At 36.8% G+C, this 15219-nt stretch overlaps 1 protein-coding gene across 2 annotated transcripts in view; it reads left to right on the forward strand.

Annotated features, from left to right (window-relative positions):
* Window positions 1-15219, forward strand: part of DENND4A (DENN domain containing 4A) — a 101145-nt gene that overhangs the window by 21270 nt on the left and 64656 nt on the right. For both annotated transcript variants that reach the window (XR_010921273.1, XM_067555547.1), the window contains exons 2-6: window positions 3793-4122; window positions 5342-5591; window positions 9023-9092; window positions 10810-10979; window positions 11836-12077. Coding sequence is in view for 1 of the 2 variants with exons in the window: in XM_067555547.1 (XP_067411648.1) it covers window positions 3815-4122; window positions 5342-5591; window positions 9023-9092; window positions 10810-10979; window positions 11836-12077 (1040 nt within the window). In the remaining variant the exon portion in view is untranslated. The remainder of the gene's footprint in view (window positions 1-3792; window positions 4123-5341; window positions 5592-9022; window positions 9093-10809; window positions 10980-11835; window positions 12078-15219) is intronic.

Consider the following 15219-nt stretch of genomic DNA (forward strand, 5'->3'; position numbering starts at 1 on the left):
CAAGGATTCACAGTTTTCAGTTTGGCCACTGAGTTCAATGGTGCCTTCTACTCTTCAGCCTTAATTTTCCAAAAATTTTAGTTACATTACAGAAGTCTCAACAATTCTTATATGCTACTTGTGCTGAACAGTGGAAATAAATTCAGTAGTAGTAGGTGTACAGTATGTGCCAAGGGAGGAGATAAGCATTGACATGGAAAACTGTGGAGAGGAACCAGCCACAGACTCCAGCTGACATGGTCAGAAGAAGCCAGAGCAGACACTGCTATATTAGGGGCTGAGGAGATAAAATGGGGCCCTGCCAGGGACACCCCTCTGGACCCAGAACTCTGCAGGGGAGACCCACAGTTTGTGGGCACTAGGACCCAGGTAGGCCCTCCACAAAATGTGGCCTTGTGGTTGAAAACTGTGGAGAGGAGCTAGGCAGTGATTCCAGCCAATAGGGGCAGAAGCAGGCAGAGCACACCTTTTGGTCCTCTAGATATGGAAAACTTTCTGCAGTTTTGACTGGATTTTCTCTGCCCTATGCTGATTGGCTGGCTGTTCCAACACTTGCTCCTCAGTCTCTTCACCTTACCTTCAATCCATACCTGCTCCCTTCCCCATCTTCTCTCCTTCTGTGTCCCCCTCACTCCCTTCCTTTCAATGTCCTCTCTCCCTTCACTTTTCTTTCCATTTAGCTGATCTCCTCTTATCCACCTCCCTTCCCCCCAAAAAATTGTGGCACTAACATGCTGTTTGCCGTCAGACATTGTTCACTCTGCTTGTGTAATATATGCTTTCCCCCGTCCTGTCTGTCTCATCTAGTTAGATTGTAAGCTCTGTTACTCTGTTTGTAAAGCATCTAACAGAATGAGGACCCATTCTTGTCTGGCCTTTAGGCACTACCATAATAAACATGATTAATAAAATATTCTTTTGGGACAACTTGCATCCCAAGTGACAGTGACAGCAACAAGCAGGTGTGATCTTCCCAGCATCCTCTTATGGCTTAAGTTCCCTGACCTGAATCCTTGGTTTGACTCCTGCAGGTACCACCAAAATTTTATGGGGATGCTCTAGCCGAGAACTTCAACAGCTGTAGAATGTTCAGAGAGCTGCTCTAGGCAAGATCTCCTGCATGCTAAATGGCAATAAAAATATAAAGTGAAGCATAGGGAGAACATTGATAAATACATCTACTTCTTAAATGTACATTTAAAAGGACAGGCCCAGATCCTCATGTTAGTATTTTGACCATGCTTACCTCCACACTTTCATAAAATCCTTGGGGAAATGCTACTTCAATTCTGTTTTGTATTGATAATAGCTTCAGTAACACTTCCCAGCCTATCCAAATGAAAGATCTTTCACTAACTTATATAGTACTTTCAATTGACCTTTTATAAAACTGATAATAGTAGAAAGTGTCCCCCATTTTTCTGCTCAACTGATTATTCAACACAGCAGCTATGCTTATTTTATACTACGTCTAAAAGTTGATTGATCTTAAAGAATAAACATTTCTGTATTCTTTATTGAATTTTAAAAAATACTTTATAATAATGCACAAAAATAGTCATTTGTATTATTTAACGAGCATGCATGAATGTGTGTTGTCTGAATGGCAGCCACTTCCCTCTTCTTCCCTCATGTACTTTTGCTTGTTCCACAGCTGCCTGTTCTCTCATATTCGTTACAGCCATGTTGCAGTTTTCCCTTCTGTATAGCCACACTCCTGCACAGTAGAAGCCTTGCATCTGGGGAAGCAGCCTGCCAAAATTCTAAGCATGCTGGAATATAAATTCAGGGAGATGTTCTTTGCTATGTATCCTAAATCTAATGTGTTGCTTGCAAGACCGGATGTAGCTTTATTCTAGCCTATCTAGCAACAGCAAATGTATATTTACTAGGACATGCCGATGAGATTTTATTAGCTAATCAATAGCCTTATATAGCATACATATAATTTAGCACTTACATCTCAAAATGTAGTACAAACTATGTACAGTACTACACACAAAAATCCCATATTTTAAAAGGCTGTTGAGATTGCAAAGTCAAGCACTCATAAATTAGAAAATGCCAAGATTAAATATGGCCCCTTTGTTCATATGCATTCATTTACATAATCACATTACTAACATGATCACATACTTTTTTTTTCCACCCACAGGGCCCCTGCCTCATTCAGTGTAACCCTTTTGCTCTTCTTTGTTCTTCCAAGAAGTCCTTTCATTAATTACCTGGTGGACTCTCTTTGACCATTATTTATTCCATTTCCATTTATGAAGCATGCATTTTCTTGATATGTTTCTCAGTGCACTCTTAAAATGGTTTGATATTTTTAGGCAACTGCATAAGCTCTGCTGTATGTTTTTAAGCTGTTAGAAATAGATGTTTGTGCAGTGCATTGTATTGTAAAAAAAAAAGTTACAATCATTCATTCATTGGTTCAGAGCGGCTGCTGCTTCATAAAGGGAGAATGGTTTTCATGTCAATTGACATGTAATATATAGTAGGTCAGTTTTATAGAGGATGAGAGTATCAAAAATATACACTACTTTGTTTCAATTTGCATAGTTGCAAAATATTAGTGTTTGGAAATGAAATTAGGTTAGAGAGACTGTGTTTAATTGTCTTATATCTATTACCACTGTAACTAGTCTGTTGGCTTTATTGAGGGCATCAAATACAGCACTTACAACATTGCTGAACTTGTAAGTCCTGAGATGTACTACTTCACAAGAGATTCTGACTGGGTTTATCGAGTCATTACTTTCATACATTGCTAACAAGATGCACCTTCTCTCTCATTTTCCTGATTCTTCTATTTATACCAGAAACCTGATTTTTTTAAAACTATATTAGTTCTAAAGGCTGAACTAAAAAAAAATTGATGTTTATTCTCTGATGTAGGTCAATACCTGTCTAGCTACTTTAAGAATTAGTTAGATGTAACCATTGTACTCTAGTATGAGTGCCATACCTTAAGATTCTTTAAAATGGTGTTGGGCATTTAGTTTCTTAATAACCATACAGGGTTTAAACTCTTCTACTTCATTTTTTAATTTAATTTAATATGACATTATTCTAAACATAGTGGGTTATATTATGTTTGAAGCCATATCACTTTATACCATGAGACCATCAGATCTTAAATGTAACCAGGATTAAGGCCAGACCTGCAAGGAATATTTTAGTGTGCTAATTAATAATTGGTACCAATTCGGTCAATGGTGCAGCTCCCTTGGGTCTGTGGTTATGTTTGGTATATATGGATATTTTAAAAGTAAATTAATTGATGCAGATTATACAAAAATCCACTTTCGTGATACATACTGAAATATGTGAGCACATGCTAAACGTGAGCACTGCCATTTGGCTCTGCAGCAGGATTTAACTAACAAACTATTCCACAAACTGTGCAAATTCTTGCTGTAACTGATGATGCTGATGCTCTAGTATGTAAGTTAACAAAAAGAAACCATATGGGTTTTCCTTTCCTTAGAGAGGAAAAAAATCTATGTCAAATAGTATGAGTCAAAATCAATACGGAAAAAATGAGAGAATTTTTAAGTGTTGCAAACTGGTAATTAGAAATGAAAAATGTTGGTTTTTGTAGTTGATTTTTGGGTTTGTATGTCTCTTTTAAAGATACTCTATATTGTGGCTTGTAGTTCATGTTATAATGCAAACTTTTTGATTTTTTAACTATAGTTACAGTGTTGATATTTATTACTTAATGTGCTTTTCTTACATATTTGATAATTTTCTGTTTACAAAATCATATCTGTATTTATTACTTACCAGATATAACTTTCTGTAATGGAAGATGGAAGACAAAGGGGCTCGTGTTGCTGACTACTTTGTTGTAGCAGGATTGACTGATATTTCAAAACCACTGGAAGAAGAAATCCACTTCAATGATGCTTGCCATAAGATAGCTAAACCAAAAGAACCTATCACTGATGTGACAGTAATTATTAAATCTTTGGGGGAGGAAGTGCCTCAGGGATATAAATGCATAGATGTTACTCCCTCAGGACTATCAGCAGATCTCAATAATGGGAGTCTTGTGGGGCCCCAGATATTCCTTTGCTACAGGAGAGGAAGGGACAAACCCCCACTTACTGATCTGGGGTGAGTAATTTTTTTTATTAGTGCTATTGATTCTAGTAATTTTAAGTGGTACTAATGGTTAACAAACAATTAGTTCACGTTTTACAATAATACATGTAATATTAAGAACTTGATGTATTTATACACGGAGGACCTGATCCAAAGACCTCAATGGAAAGGATCCTGTTGACTTCAGTTGGGTTTAGATCTGGCCTATTTTGTAGAAAAACATGAAGCTTAGTAAATGTTGGACGGTAAGGCTTGCCTGTTTGGCGAATTAGTGTGCAGCAAGCTGGGGTGTGAATCCACAGTGCACTAGCTTATTTTGTTCTAACTCACTGTGTGACCCTACTATAATTCAGTAAAAGTCTGGGGTTTGTGTTAACAAGCCCTTAGTTAATGACAGCAATAATCCTTTATATTTTTTGAGAGACTCATAGCATTTTACAAAATTAAGCTTCACAACATATTCTTTAGATAGGTAAGCATCATATCTCATTTTATATGTGAATGAGGCATGAACTGAGACCCTGTCTACACTTACTTCCAGGATTCGGCGGCAGTCGACAGGAGTTATGCAAGCTATGCAAAAAACTTGTGTAACTCCCATCGACTTCTCTACTCCTCTTCTGTGGGCCATCTTCACTGCACTGCACCCTGTTGATGCAGCACTACGCCACTTGTGAAAGTGGTCTTAGTACGTTGATTTCTGGATTGTCTGAGTAGGTCTTCACTGACCGCTTAGTCGATCCAGAGCTGACGGTGGCGACTTTGCCACCGTCAGTGTAGCCGTAGCCTAAGTGATGTGCCAAGGGTGTCACAGTAAAGCAGTAATAGAATTGAAAAGAGAACTGAAGAAGTTCTGATACCCATGTGCAAGCCCCTGGGATAACCATATGCCATAATGGTGCTCTGTTGTATTATGAGCACAGATACAATAGTGTGAGAGCTCTAGCTACAGCTTTGGAGTCTTAGTGATTGAAAACAGCATATGAATAAATATTAAACAGTAATTATTAACAAAGAAAATATGAATGTAGCATCAGAATGGAAGTTTCCTGTTTGACCATGAGTCTATATAATGTGAACTGAAGTAGCTTTTCTTTTCAGTGAAAATACATTCTGATTAGAGGAATGACAGGATTTATCCTTAAATGCATAGTCTTTAATTATAATTCTGGATCAGTCTTCACTGTGTTTAAACAATACTTTTGCCCTTTGATTTTTTTTTTAAATCTAGGGTTTTGTATGATGGGAAAGAGAGATTAAAACAAGGCTGTGAAATCATTCAAGCCACTCCATGTGGTCGTCCTGCGAACATTAGTGGCAGTGCCTCATCACAAAGAGTGTACATCACTTACCGAAGAGCATCTGAAAACATGACCCAGAACACCTTGGCTGTCACAGATATCTGTATAATTATACCGAGTAAGGGAGAAACTCCTCCACATACGTTCTGCAAGGTTGACAAGAATCTTAATAACAGTATGGTAAGATGTCTGGATTTGTTCCGTTAACATTCAGTGTTCTAATCTTTATAGGGGATTTATGTCAAGAATCCTTATGAGACACTGGTGAATAATTCAACTGATTTACCTCTAGTAAGTAATTAAAAGGTGCTCTTGAGAGGGGGTGACATTTTTTTGCCTCTGTGGGAATATCTAAAAAACGTTGGATTATAGATGTTGATAGTAGGCTTTAGGTCAAGTATTAAAGTAGAGTCATGATGTGTACAACTGTACAGTTATACAAACATGGTTGTTTGTAGTGAGATTTCAATATTATGGTTATGTTTTATTTTAATGTTTAAACTGCAGCTTGGCAAAATTTAAAAAGGCAAAAATAAATTTTGTTTTAGTTGTTCAGTAAATCTTCTGTTCCTGTGATGGGTAAAAATTTGGCATATGGAAAATTTGACAGTGTCTGCATAAAAGAATGCCAAAGTTTGTGAGTGTGTGGATACTGCAAGTGGTGATGTGGAACACTTGTAAGGGGATGAAAGCTTCCTGCTGCTATATCCATTAGTCTCTGTTATGCAGCTAAACAGCTACATGCTTTTTTTTTTTTTTTTTTTGCTGACTGTATGGTATAAGTTACTATTAAGTTCTCATTGTTTCTTGTTAGTTTATTATCCAGAAAGATGGTGTAAAGATAGCTATTGATATATTATTTATAATTATTTTGATTTTGGGGGGATCTTGTATGTGTATATGTTCTGGTTGAGAGGGATAGCAGTAAAGAGAAAAAACAATTTCATGGACTATGCAAAAAAGAAAAAGAGGTCATTCTGGGCCTAGCAACTTTGACAGTGTCTCTAATAAAAGATGAGCTCATTTATTGCTTAATGTTGCAGAGGTGTGTTCTCTCTGAGCAGTGTTTGATCCTTTTTGGGGCAGCTTCTTCAAAGAATGATTGTATCTTTTAATCCAGAAACTGCATAACACAGCTGTTATGCTGGTTGGTAATTTAACTATTTGAAGCTTAAATTAATAACTGTCAGCAGACTGTTAACCTTCTGATGCTGCTTGTTCTACTGTTTCATGTTGTGGCTTGTGGTCAGGCAATTTCCCTTCTTTTTTTTTTTTCCCATATGCGAGAACTTTCTTACGGCTTGTCTACGTCTTGCCAGGGGGGTGATTTGTAGAGTACTGTAGTATGTTGCTCTCTAAGTGCCATGTGTAGATCTTGCTGGAGCCTTCTAAAAGGTACCTAGTTCATGTTGATGTAGTCCCATTTCAAACAGGACTACGTTAACAGAAACTAAGTAGCTTTCAGAGCGTGCCAGCAGGGTCTACCCAAGGCAGTTAGAGCACAGCATGTTAGTGCACTTTATAAGTCATGCCCATCTGGGATGCTTTGCTGTGCCATGTAGACAAGTCTTGATATTTTATGTAGGTGCATGTTCAGGGCCTGCTCCCATCAGTGGACATTTTGTCATTCACGTCATGGCAATAAGCTCAGGCCCTTAAATATTAGCCAGCAGTGCAGAAACAGCTCCAGCAGATGTGTAAAAGCCAAACACATTGGGTTTCGTTGTATGCTGTATCTGCTCTTTATTCTGAAGACAGAATGCTGTGATCAGATTTTCAAAAGTAGAATGTAAAATTATGTCTCCAAAATTGCATATGTGAAAGTCCATGTTTGGGCATCCAGATTGAGTAGGCACATAAAAATGGGGTTTCATGTGTTGAACGTCAGGGGCTTTTAAATTTTTTTTAAAATCTGACTTTTGTTTCATATTGCAATCCTATTGTTGTCCTGCATGATATATGTTGGTATGACAACAAAGAAATACTTAAAAGCAATTGACTCTGAAATGGCTGCTGGTTACATGTCTGTGTAAGACGGGACTTTCCCCTCCTGTTAGAGTAGGTGAGTTTTAGTTCCCTGTTTTGAGAAAATATAAGGTACCAGTGCCCCTATTACAGGTACAATATTGCCGTCTTAAACGGGGCCCAATTAATATGTCAGAGGAAAGATGATCGCTAAAATTTGAGTATAATAAGGCTTTCCTTGCATTGTGAATATCAGTATGTAGGGTCAAGAAACAACACTGGAAAACATGCATACTTGTTACGAAAGGGACACTCAACTTGAAATTTTGGCAGTTTCGAGTTTAAAAGGAGTTTCTCTGAGCCCCTTGCCAATTTTTGTGGTTTTGTAATTACATTTCCTCTTTGTATTTGTTTGTTTTTGTTTTTTCAGTTTCTCTTCTCTACTGCGGCTTGGGAAAAAAACCCACACAAACAGGCAAAAAATACCAACTCTGTACATTGAATGCTGTCATATGCAAAAAAACAAATAGAAAAATCAGACATTTTTTTTTATCTCTATGCTAAAGTAAACATTGGTGTTACTTTTAACAACTGTAGATTTTTAAAAACATTACTTCTGTTTTTTTAAATTGATTGTGTCCCTTTAATGTTCAATGTTGCCTTATCTACCAAAATTTATTAAGGAACAGATATTACAAAATTGCCAGTTCTACCAAAGTCACTCTGTTCTCTTTGGGTTGTTGACACTTAAGTGTCCAGTGAACTAACCTGCATGCTTCACACTTTCTGTCCCTGAAAGATTTTTTCCATGTTGTGCATTAATTCATTAGTGGACTTGGTTCTTTCATTTCTAGGGCCTTTCCATTTTTCTTCTTTTCCCTGCCCATTTAGGAGTTGGGGCAAGTAAACACTTTCTTTTAAGTGGAAAGTTTTATAATTATTGTGACTTTAAAAATCACTGTCAACAAGCCATCTAGTATTGTTTAAAAATTGTAAAATTGTATGAGACTTGTACAAAACCTATAATTTCACACTCTCTGTGAAACATTTTATGTGAAGGAAGCCCGTTAAGACTATGCATTAGCATGATTAGTAGAAACTAGCAGAGAAAAATCTATTAATTTATGGGTCAAATCATGCTGCTAGGCTGACTCGTGAATAGTTCCCATTGAAATCAGTATGACTGTAAGTGTGAGTAAAACAGCAGAATTGAAGCCAAGACTTTAGCAAAAGGTATTGGAATTTATAAGGGTAACAAAAAAGGAATATCTAGAGTTTTATAGCTAATGCTAACAAAAAAATGGGAGTGAGTATTCAACCTCATGCTTCAGGGCTTAATCCAATTTCTAACTATAAGAGATAGGAGAACTAATGTGAGGGGCACATTATCTCGTGTGTTCCTGTGGGGTTCTTACACTTTTCTCGGAATCATCTGGTGCTGGCCACTGTCAGAGATGTAATTAGATTAGATGGACCTTGGGTCTGATCTGTATGGTAATTCCTGTATTCTTAGGACATGGCTCTGTGCAAGATAAGTGTTGTGAGGAGTCCTTCCCTAAGCTAACCTTTTTCTCTTTATGTCATTTCTTTTTATTACACCTTGTCAAGTAAATTAATAAGAATGTGTTGCTTTTTGTTTTTTACAGTGGGGCTCAGCAGTATACTTATGTTATAAAAAGTCTGTGGCAAAAACGAATACCATATCATATAAAGCTGGTGAGTAGTTATTTTATAGTTTTGTTTTTTTAAGTTACTGATCTGTACACTCAACCATACAGTCATCTTGACATATTTTTGTCTGAGAATTATTTATTTAAATACAGGCATTGTCCTTGGCACTGTACACGACTTCAAAATAAAATAAGCCTCTGAACCAAAGAACTTTCTAATTAAAAAACGAAACAAAACAAAAAAAAAACATCCGGACTCCTGGCATATACCTCTGTCTTTCATTTTTTTAAATGTATTACATAGGCTTAGTCGTCTTTTTGTGTGTTTCTTTTAAATTCTCTGTAGTGCTCTGAGATAATCTTACTGCAGATGACCATTTCTGTTGAAGAATATGACACAGGTACTGTAATTAACTCTTGGGTTGAAAATCTGGCCCCATAGATATCAGTGGCAAAACTCCCATTGACTTCAGTGAGGCCAAGATTTCACCCCAGTGTTTGTAGTAGCCTTGTAATTTTAGTTACTAAAACATAGCTGATTTTTCATTTTGTCATGCACCTCTTCTATTGTAACCCTGAGTACATATATCAACACTTATTGACCATATCAAAATAAATGAACTTAGTCCTGAAATGTGTCTGTCATATTCACACTGCCTGTGGCAAAAGTTGAAGGGAATAGTAAAGGCTTACATAGTGCCTGAATGTCAGCTGGCTTGAGATCAGTTTAATTATATCATATTTTGAATCTTCAGGAAAAAAAAATGCTTTGGGAGGGAATTTAATTACATACTTTTTTGTAGCTGTAGTAATAGATATGCACAGATTTTTGTATATAGAAAACAAATGCTTTCCTGTTAAATTTGATTGAAGGAAAATATTCTTTGCTAACTTACAGTGCATTATACTTCCTGAGACTAACCTTGTGTCATAGATTGTAGGGTTTCATATTTCTCTAGAATGCCAGTTCTCAGCTATTTCCATACTGTGATTCCCCCAAGCTCTCCCAACTGTCTTGTAATAGGGAAAGGACAGGTGGTTGCAACACCTTGACACCTGTTCAGAACCCCCAGGTTGAAAAGCCTTTCCTCTATAACTTAATGTATTTTGAAGTTGTAGCTAGAAATAAAAGAGTAGTCTGCTATAACTGAAAAACTTTAAGCCAGATCTTCAGTTGGTATAGGTCAGCATGACTTCATTGAGGTCAATGAAGCTATGTCCATTTATATCCTCTGAAGAGCTTTCTGGATTTTAATATCACATTTTTTATATAATTGCCATTAAATTTTTTCCCCCCTATATTTTTAAATACATTGTTGAAGCTTACTAGAAGACTAATTTTCATTCAAAGACTTATTACCTTTATTCATCACATTCAGTTTTTTCTTTATGGATCTGAAATTTAATAAAACATTTGTTCATTGGTATTTGTTGTAAATTTAAAATAGTATAGTATTTATAGGTGAAAACACACTTAAGCCTGTAGATACGAAAAATGAATAAGATTGTTTACTGGGTAGTACCTAGCCAATCAAGTAATTCGTAATTGTCCTGGGTTTTAGCAATGTGATTCCTGTTAGTTCTTTGGAATTTGTTGTTAACCTGACAATTATACACTAGGCCTGACGTTTTTAAACTTCCTTTTCTAGATTTCCTGACGTGAACTTGTACTTTTATACAGTTAATGTATTTTTGTGAAATCAGGTCACATATGCGCACACACATTTCTAATAAAGGATTTGTTCTGTTACTGCCTCTAACAGGTTTAATATGCAGATATCCTGAAGAAGACTACGAGTCATTCCCATTACCAGAATCAGTGCCTCTTTTTTGTCTACCCATGGGTGCAACTATTGAGTGTTGGCCATCTAATAGTAAATACCCCCTCCCAGTGTTTTCTACATTTGTACTAACTGGAGCTTCAGCTGAAAAGGTATTGAAAAAACTTAACAAATACTAAATTTGTGACTTTTCTTTTTTTGGTAACCTTGAATAGTTTATGTTCAAAAAAGTAACAGACTATAAGCACAAGAAAACTACATCAATAACAGTAAAACATTTTGTTACACAGTTTGACATTTGTTAAGAGTGATAATAAAAAGCATTCACAGAGATACGTAATAAAAACAAAAAAAAACCTTAGATCCTGTTCTTTAAGAGTTTAACCAAGAGGCTATTAAAGGTAATGGTGGATCTTTCTATTGACTTCAGTGGGTTCTGGATCAGCCCCTAAAACAAAATTCCCTTCCTCCCCCTTTTTCCAATTACATTAGTGTGTTAAATCAGAAATCTAAAAGAAAGTAAATTTGCATGGGTGCAGCCAGGATTTTCATGTTGTAAGCATAGGAACAATTTTGATGTTCCCATCATGTATTTGTCACATAATATAAGATGGATTTCAGGCAGGCTTTAGTGAAGAGCTGTATCTACTGCTTTGAGTTGCTTCTAGAGCAGCTCAAAAAGTAGCTTAAATGGCAGTAAAAGAGACAATTGAACACCACAATTGTTCTCTGTATCATTTCCTTGTCTACCCTAAGAACAGTTGTCTCAACCTGCCTTTCACATATGGCTTTATATTTGTTTTTTGTTTTTTTAAAATTATTTGTAAAAGGTCTGGTTTATATGTGATCATAAGAATATTTTTAAAGACATTATTTCAGAAGATACATACATCCAGTTCATCACACTGTAGATATTCTTGATTTTCTTGTGACTTTAGGATACGTTGGCTTGTTTTAAAGACTTAGGCAGATGTACATAGCTGTAATCAAATATATTGTTGTTTGCAGGTATATGGTGCTGCTATTCAATTCTATGAGGTGTATCCTGAGGAGAATCTCACAGAAAAACAGAAATCTCAGTTAGGGTTAGCGACTACTGGAGATGGAAAGTCAGATAACTGCAAAACAGTTCAGACTAACAAATGCATTTGTCTGCTCTCTCACTGGCCTTTTTTTGATGCTTTCAAGAAGTTTCTTACCTTTCTTTATCGTTATTCCATCTCTGGTCCTCATGTCCTGCCTATTGAGAAGTAAGTTATTTCACAGAAGAATTCTTGCTGATAATTCAAGTTGTTGTGAATTCTCTGTTACTTTGATAAAAGATTGACTTTTTGATATATTAAAGTATTTTATGTTTAATTCTCAATTCTGCTATTATTCTGGTGAATCAAATGCTCATTTCTCCAGTGGATAAACTTCTCTCTCATGTACCCTTTCTCTAAACGCCTGTTTTTGTTTTTAAAATATAATTTATCTCCTCTATATGTACCACTTAAGTCACTCAGTTGTTTTTAAGATTGTCTAAGTGGCTCCAGGATCTTTAAACATTTTTCTTTAGGAGAATAAAAATTATAAACCCTTTCTTCTATTGTCAGATATAATAGGTTAAAAAGATGATTAAAATGATATAATATTTTTTCATTTTGCATTTTGCCTATTCACATGCATATGCTTAGAGATGATAAAGGAAATAGTTTTATAATAAAATCTTTGGCCCTTTGCAGTGAGTAATCTGTTGAACTCAATTCTGACACAAGTGAGAATAATCCTTAGCTATTTAAAGTGTAATATGAATCCTTATACCTAAAAAGTAATGTCTATAATCTGAATGAAGATTAAGGCTTGATCTATATTTAAAAGTTATGTTACTGTAGCAGTGATGATCAGTGGTGTGAAAAAACCACACTCCTGACTGGCACTACGCTGGGGATGGTCAGAACAGTGGACATGGCTATGTTGATGGAAGAGGGCTTCTGTTTACATAGCTAGTATCGTTCGGCCCCAGGATATTAGAAGACAAGATGGATGAGGTAATACCTTTTATTGGACCAACTTTATTGCACCAAGCTTTCGAAAACTTATCTTTCTCACCAATAGAAGTTTGTCCAGTGAAATATATTACCTCTCCCGCTTTGTTTCGCAGATTTTTAAAGGTATTTAGATGTTGCTCTGCTCAGCATTGTAACACCCATCTGACTTAGGCTCATAAATTCTATTTTCAAAAGTGATTTAGGCATTGAGAAGTGTCTTTGGCTCCTAACTTGCTATGTCAATTTTGAAAATAGAATTTACGAGCCTAAGTCAGTTGGGTGTTACAGTGCTGAGAGCAATGAAAATACCTTTGAAAATCTGTGCCCATGCCTTTATATGCACCATTCTTTTTTTAAATTAAACTTCAACGTAATCTTATAAAACTCTTACTATAAATATATTTTTCTCAGTTTAGGGTAATTGCACCTGTATTCCCCCTCAGTGGTCCCTTGAGGGCATCCACTTAAAGTTTCCGCTCCCAGCCATCACCTCTCTTGGATGGACACTAGGGTGACCACCTGACATGAGTCCAGTTTCAGGACAGCATGATCTCATTTGTGGGACATCACGGGACATGGCGAAATTAAAATAAATAGATCTTTCTAATGTAACCAAGAGCACTAATTTCACCCCGTAGCAAAATAGCCCATTTTGGGAAGCTGTAGACAGTTAAAACAGCACATAACTAAATTCTACATTCAGTTGCTAGCTATCAATGTAGCTAGCTTGCTAGCTAAACAACTCTGCCTCATGGCCAGCCCCCTTCCCTTCCACCCGAGGCCTCTTCCTTTCCCACCTGGCCCTGCCCCTTCCATGCCTTCCCCCCACCACACTTGCCTGCCAGCCAGCCCCAAGACCCCAAAGCCTGGTGCGGAGCAGCCTGGCCGGGCAGCCACCCCCCTGACTCTGTATTTTGTGGGACTCTGTGTAGTTCTTGAGGGACACAGGACAAAAGATCCAATTGCAGGACTGTCCGACGATTTGTGGGACAGTTGGTCACTCTAGTGGAGACCCGTGTCTCGCTCCTTCCTGACTGGGGCTTTAAGTGCTGAGTATCTCCCTGCCTACACTGTGATATCTTCAGCAAGTCAGTCTACCTACTGGCAAGTGCCTGTGCTTTGCTTTCTCTGAGAGGGCTATGAACAGTATGGCCAGTTCCTGAAAGTTACCACTCAGCTCTTTCTAAGCAAATAAATTTGTTCTTAAAATAAAATAATTAAAGAGAAAACATAACAATAAACAGGTTTAGTGTGTGTTTAAATCTAACAGGAGACACCCATCGGTTTTATGGGGCCTTAGTAGACCAAAGTTTTCCAAATGTTCTGCCAGGGTTGGGGCCCCCCTTGGGCAGAAAGGTCCTGTCTGTTTACTGGATGAGAGAGAAAGCCCAGTGGCAGTTTAAATGCAGCTTTTTTATACCAAAATCCCTTTCTATGTTAGCCTCTGAAAACCCAGTTTGAACTAATATATGCAAGCCTCCTCTGGGGTGTTTACAACCTGCGTGCGTCATTTGAACCCCTGCCCCCACTCTATTTTTTTAGTTCCTGTAGGAGCCAGGGTAACCCTTCCTCATCGAGCAGAACACAATCATACCAAAACCCTTCATAATTATAATATAATATGACCCCAAAGATATTGCATGGGATTGCACTGTCTGTCACAATATCATATTGCATATGGTAATAGCAGTGTTTTTCCGCTAATAACATCTTACATTACTTTTTGCCGTAATATATTATTAAATGTATATCTCATTAAATGTTCAAAATATATAGAGGTTATAATTACTTAAATGATATTAAATAGTTACCGCTAAAACTTCATTTTTCCAGTAATATTTGGCCATAATGTGAAAAGTTACGTTTTAACATGATTTAGTGGTTTCAGTTGTGTGTTGGGCTTTTGGAGACAAAGGGGGCAGTAAAAGGGAATGTTTTACTTATTTTGATTGCTGCGATTGCAATGACTCAAACTCGAAAGAGCATATGATCTGCCAATCTAATGTAGTTCAGTTCAACATTGTGTTACACTGTTTCCCCAATTTAGCCTGTGCATTACCTGCGTATATTTAGCCTAATTTATTTGGCTATTTAAGCTTTGATGAAGGAAAATGTTTCGATGTGCTATATGTATCCATTTTAAAAGTTTGACACAGTTTTACAAGGTGGGGAGGAACATAAAGTGCAGACTCTTTCATGCATTTCATTGTGCCAGTATTCTGCAACATATATTCATTTACACTTTGTAGATTTTCATGTGGAAAATCTGAGGGACTCATTTTACAAAGCATTTTAAGAACTAATGCTGTAGACTTATGTACATGGAGGATTTTCTAAAATTCTCCCACAATTGGTCTACACT

Source organism: Emydura macquarii, unplaced genomic scaffold, assembly GCF_026122565.2.
Source record: "Emydura macquarii macquarii isolate MOO-44397 ecotype Brisbane River unplaced genomic scaffold, CSIRO-AGI_Emac_v2 contig_1644, whole genome shotgun sequence".
In the NCBI taxonomy this organism is placed as follows: domain Eukaryota; kingdom Metazoa; phylum Chordata; order Testudines; family Chelidae; genus Emydura; species Emydura macquarii.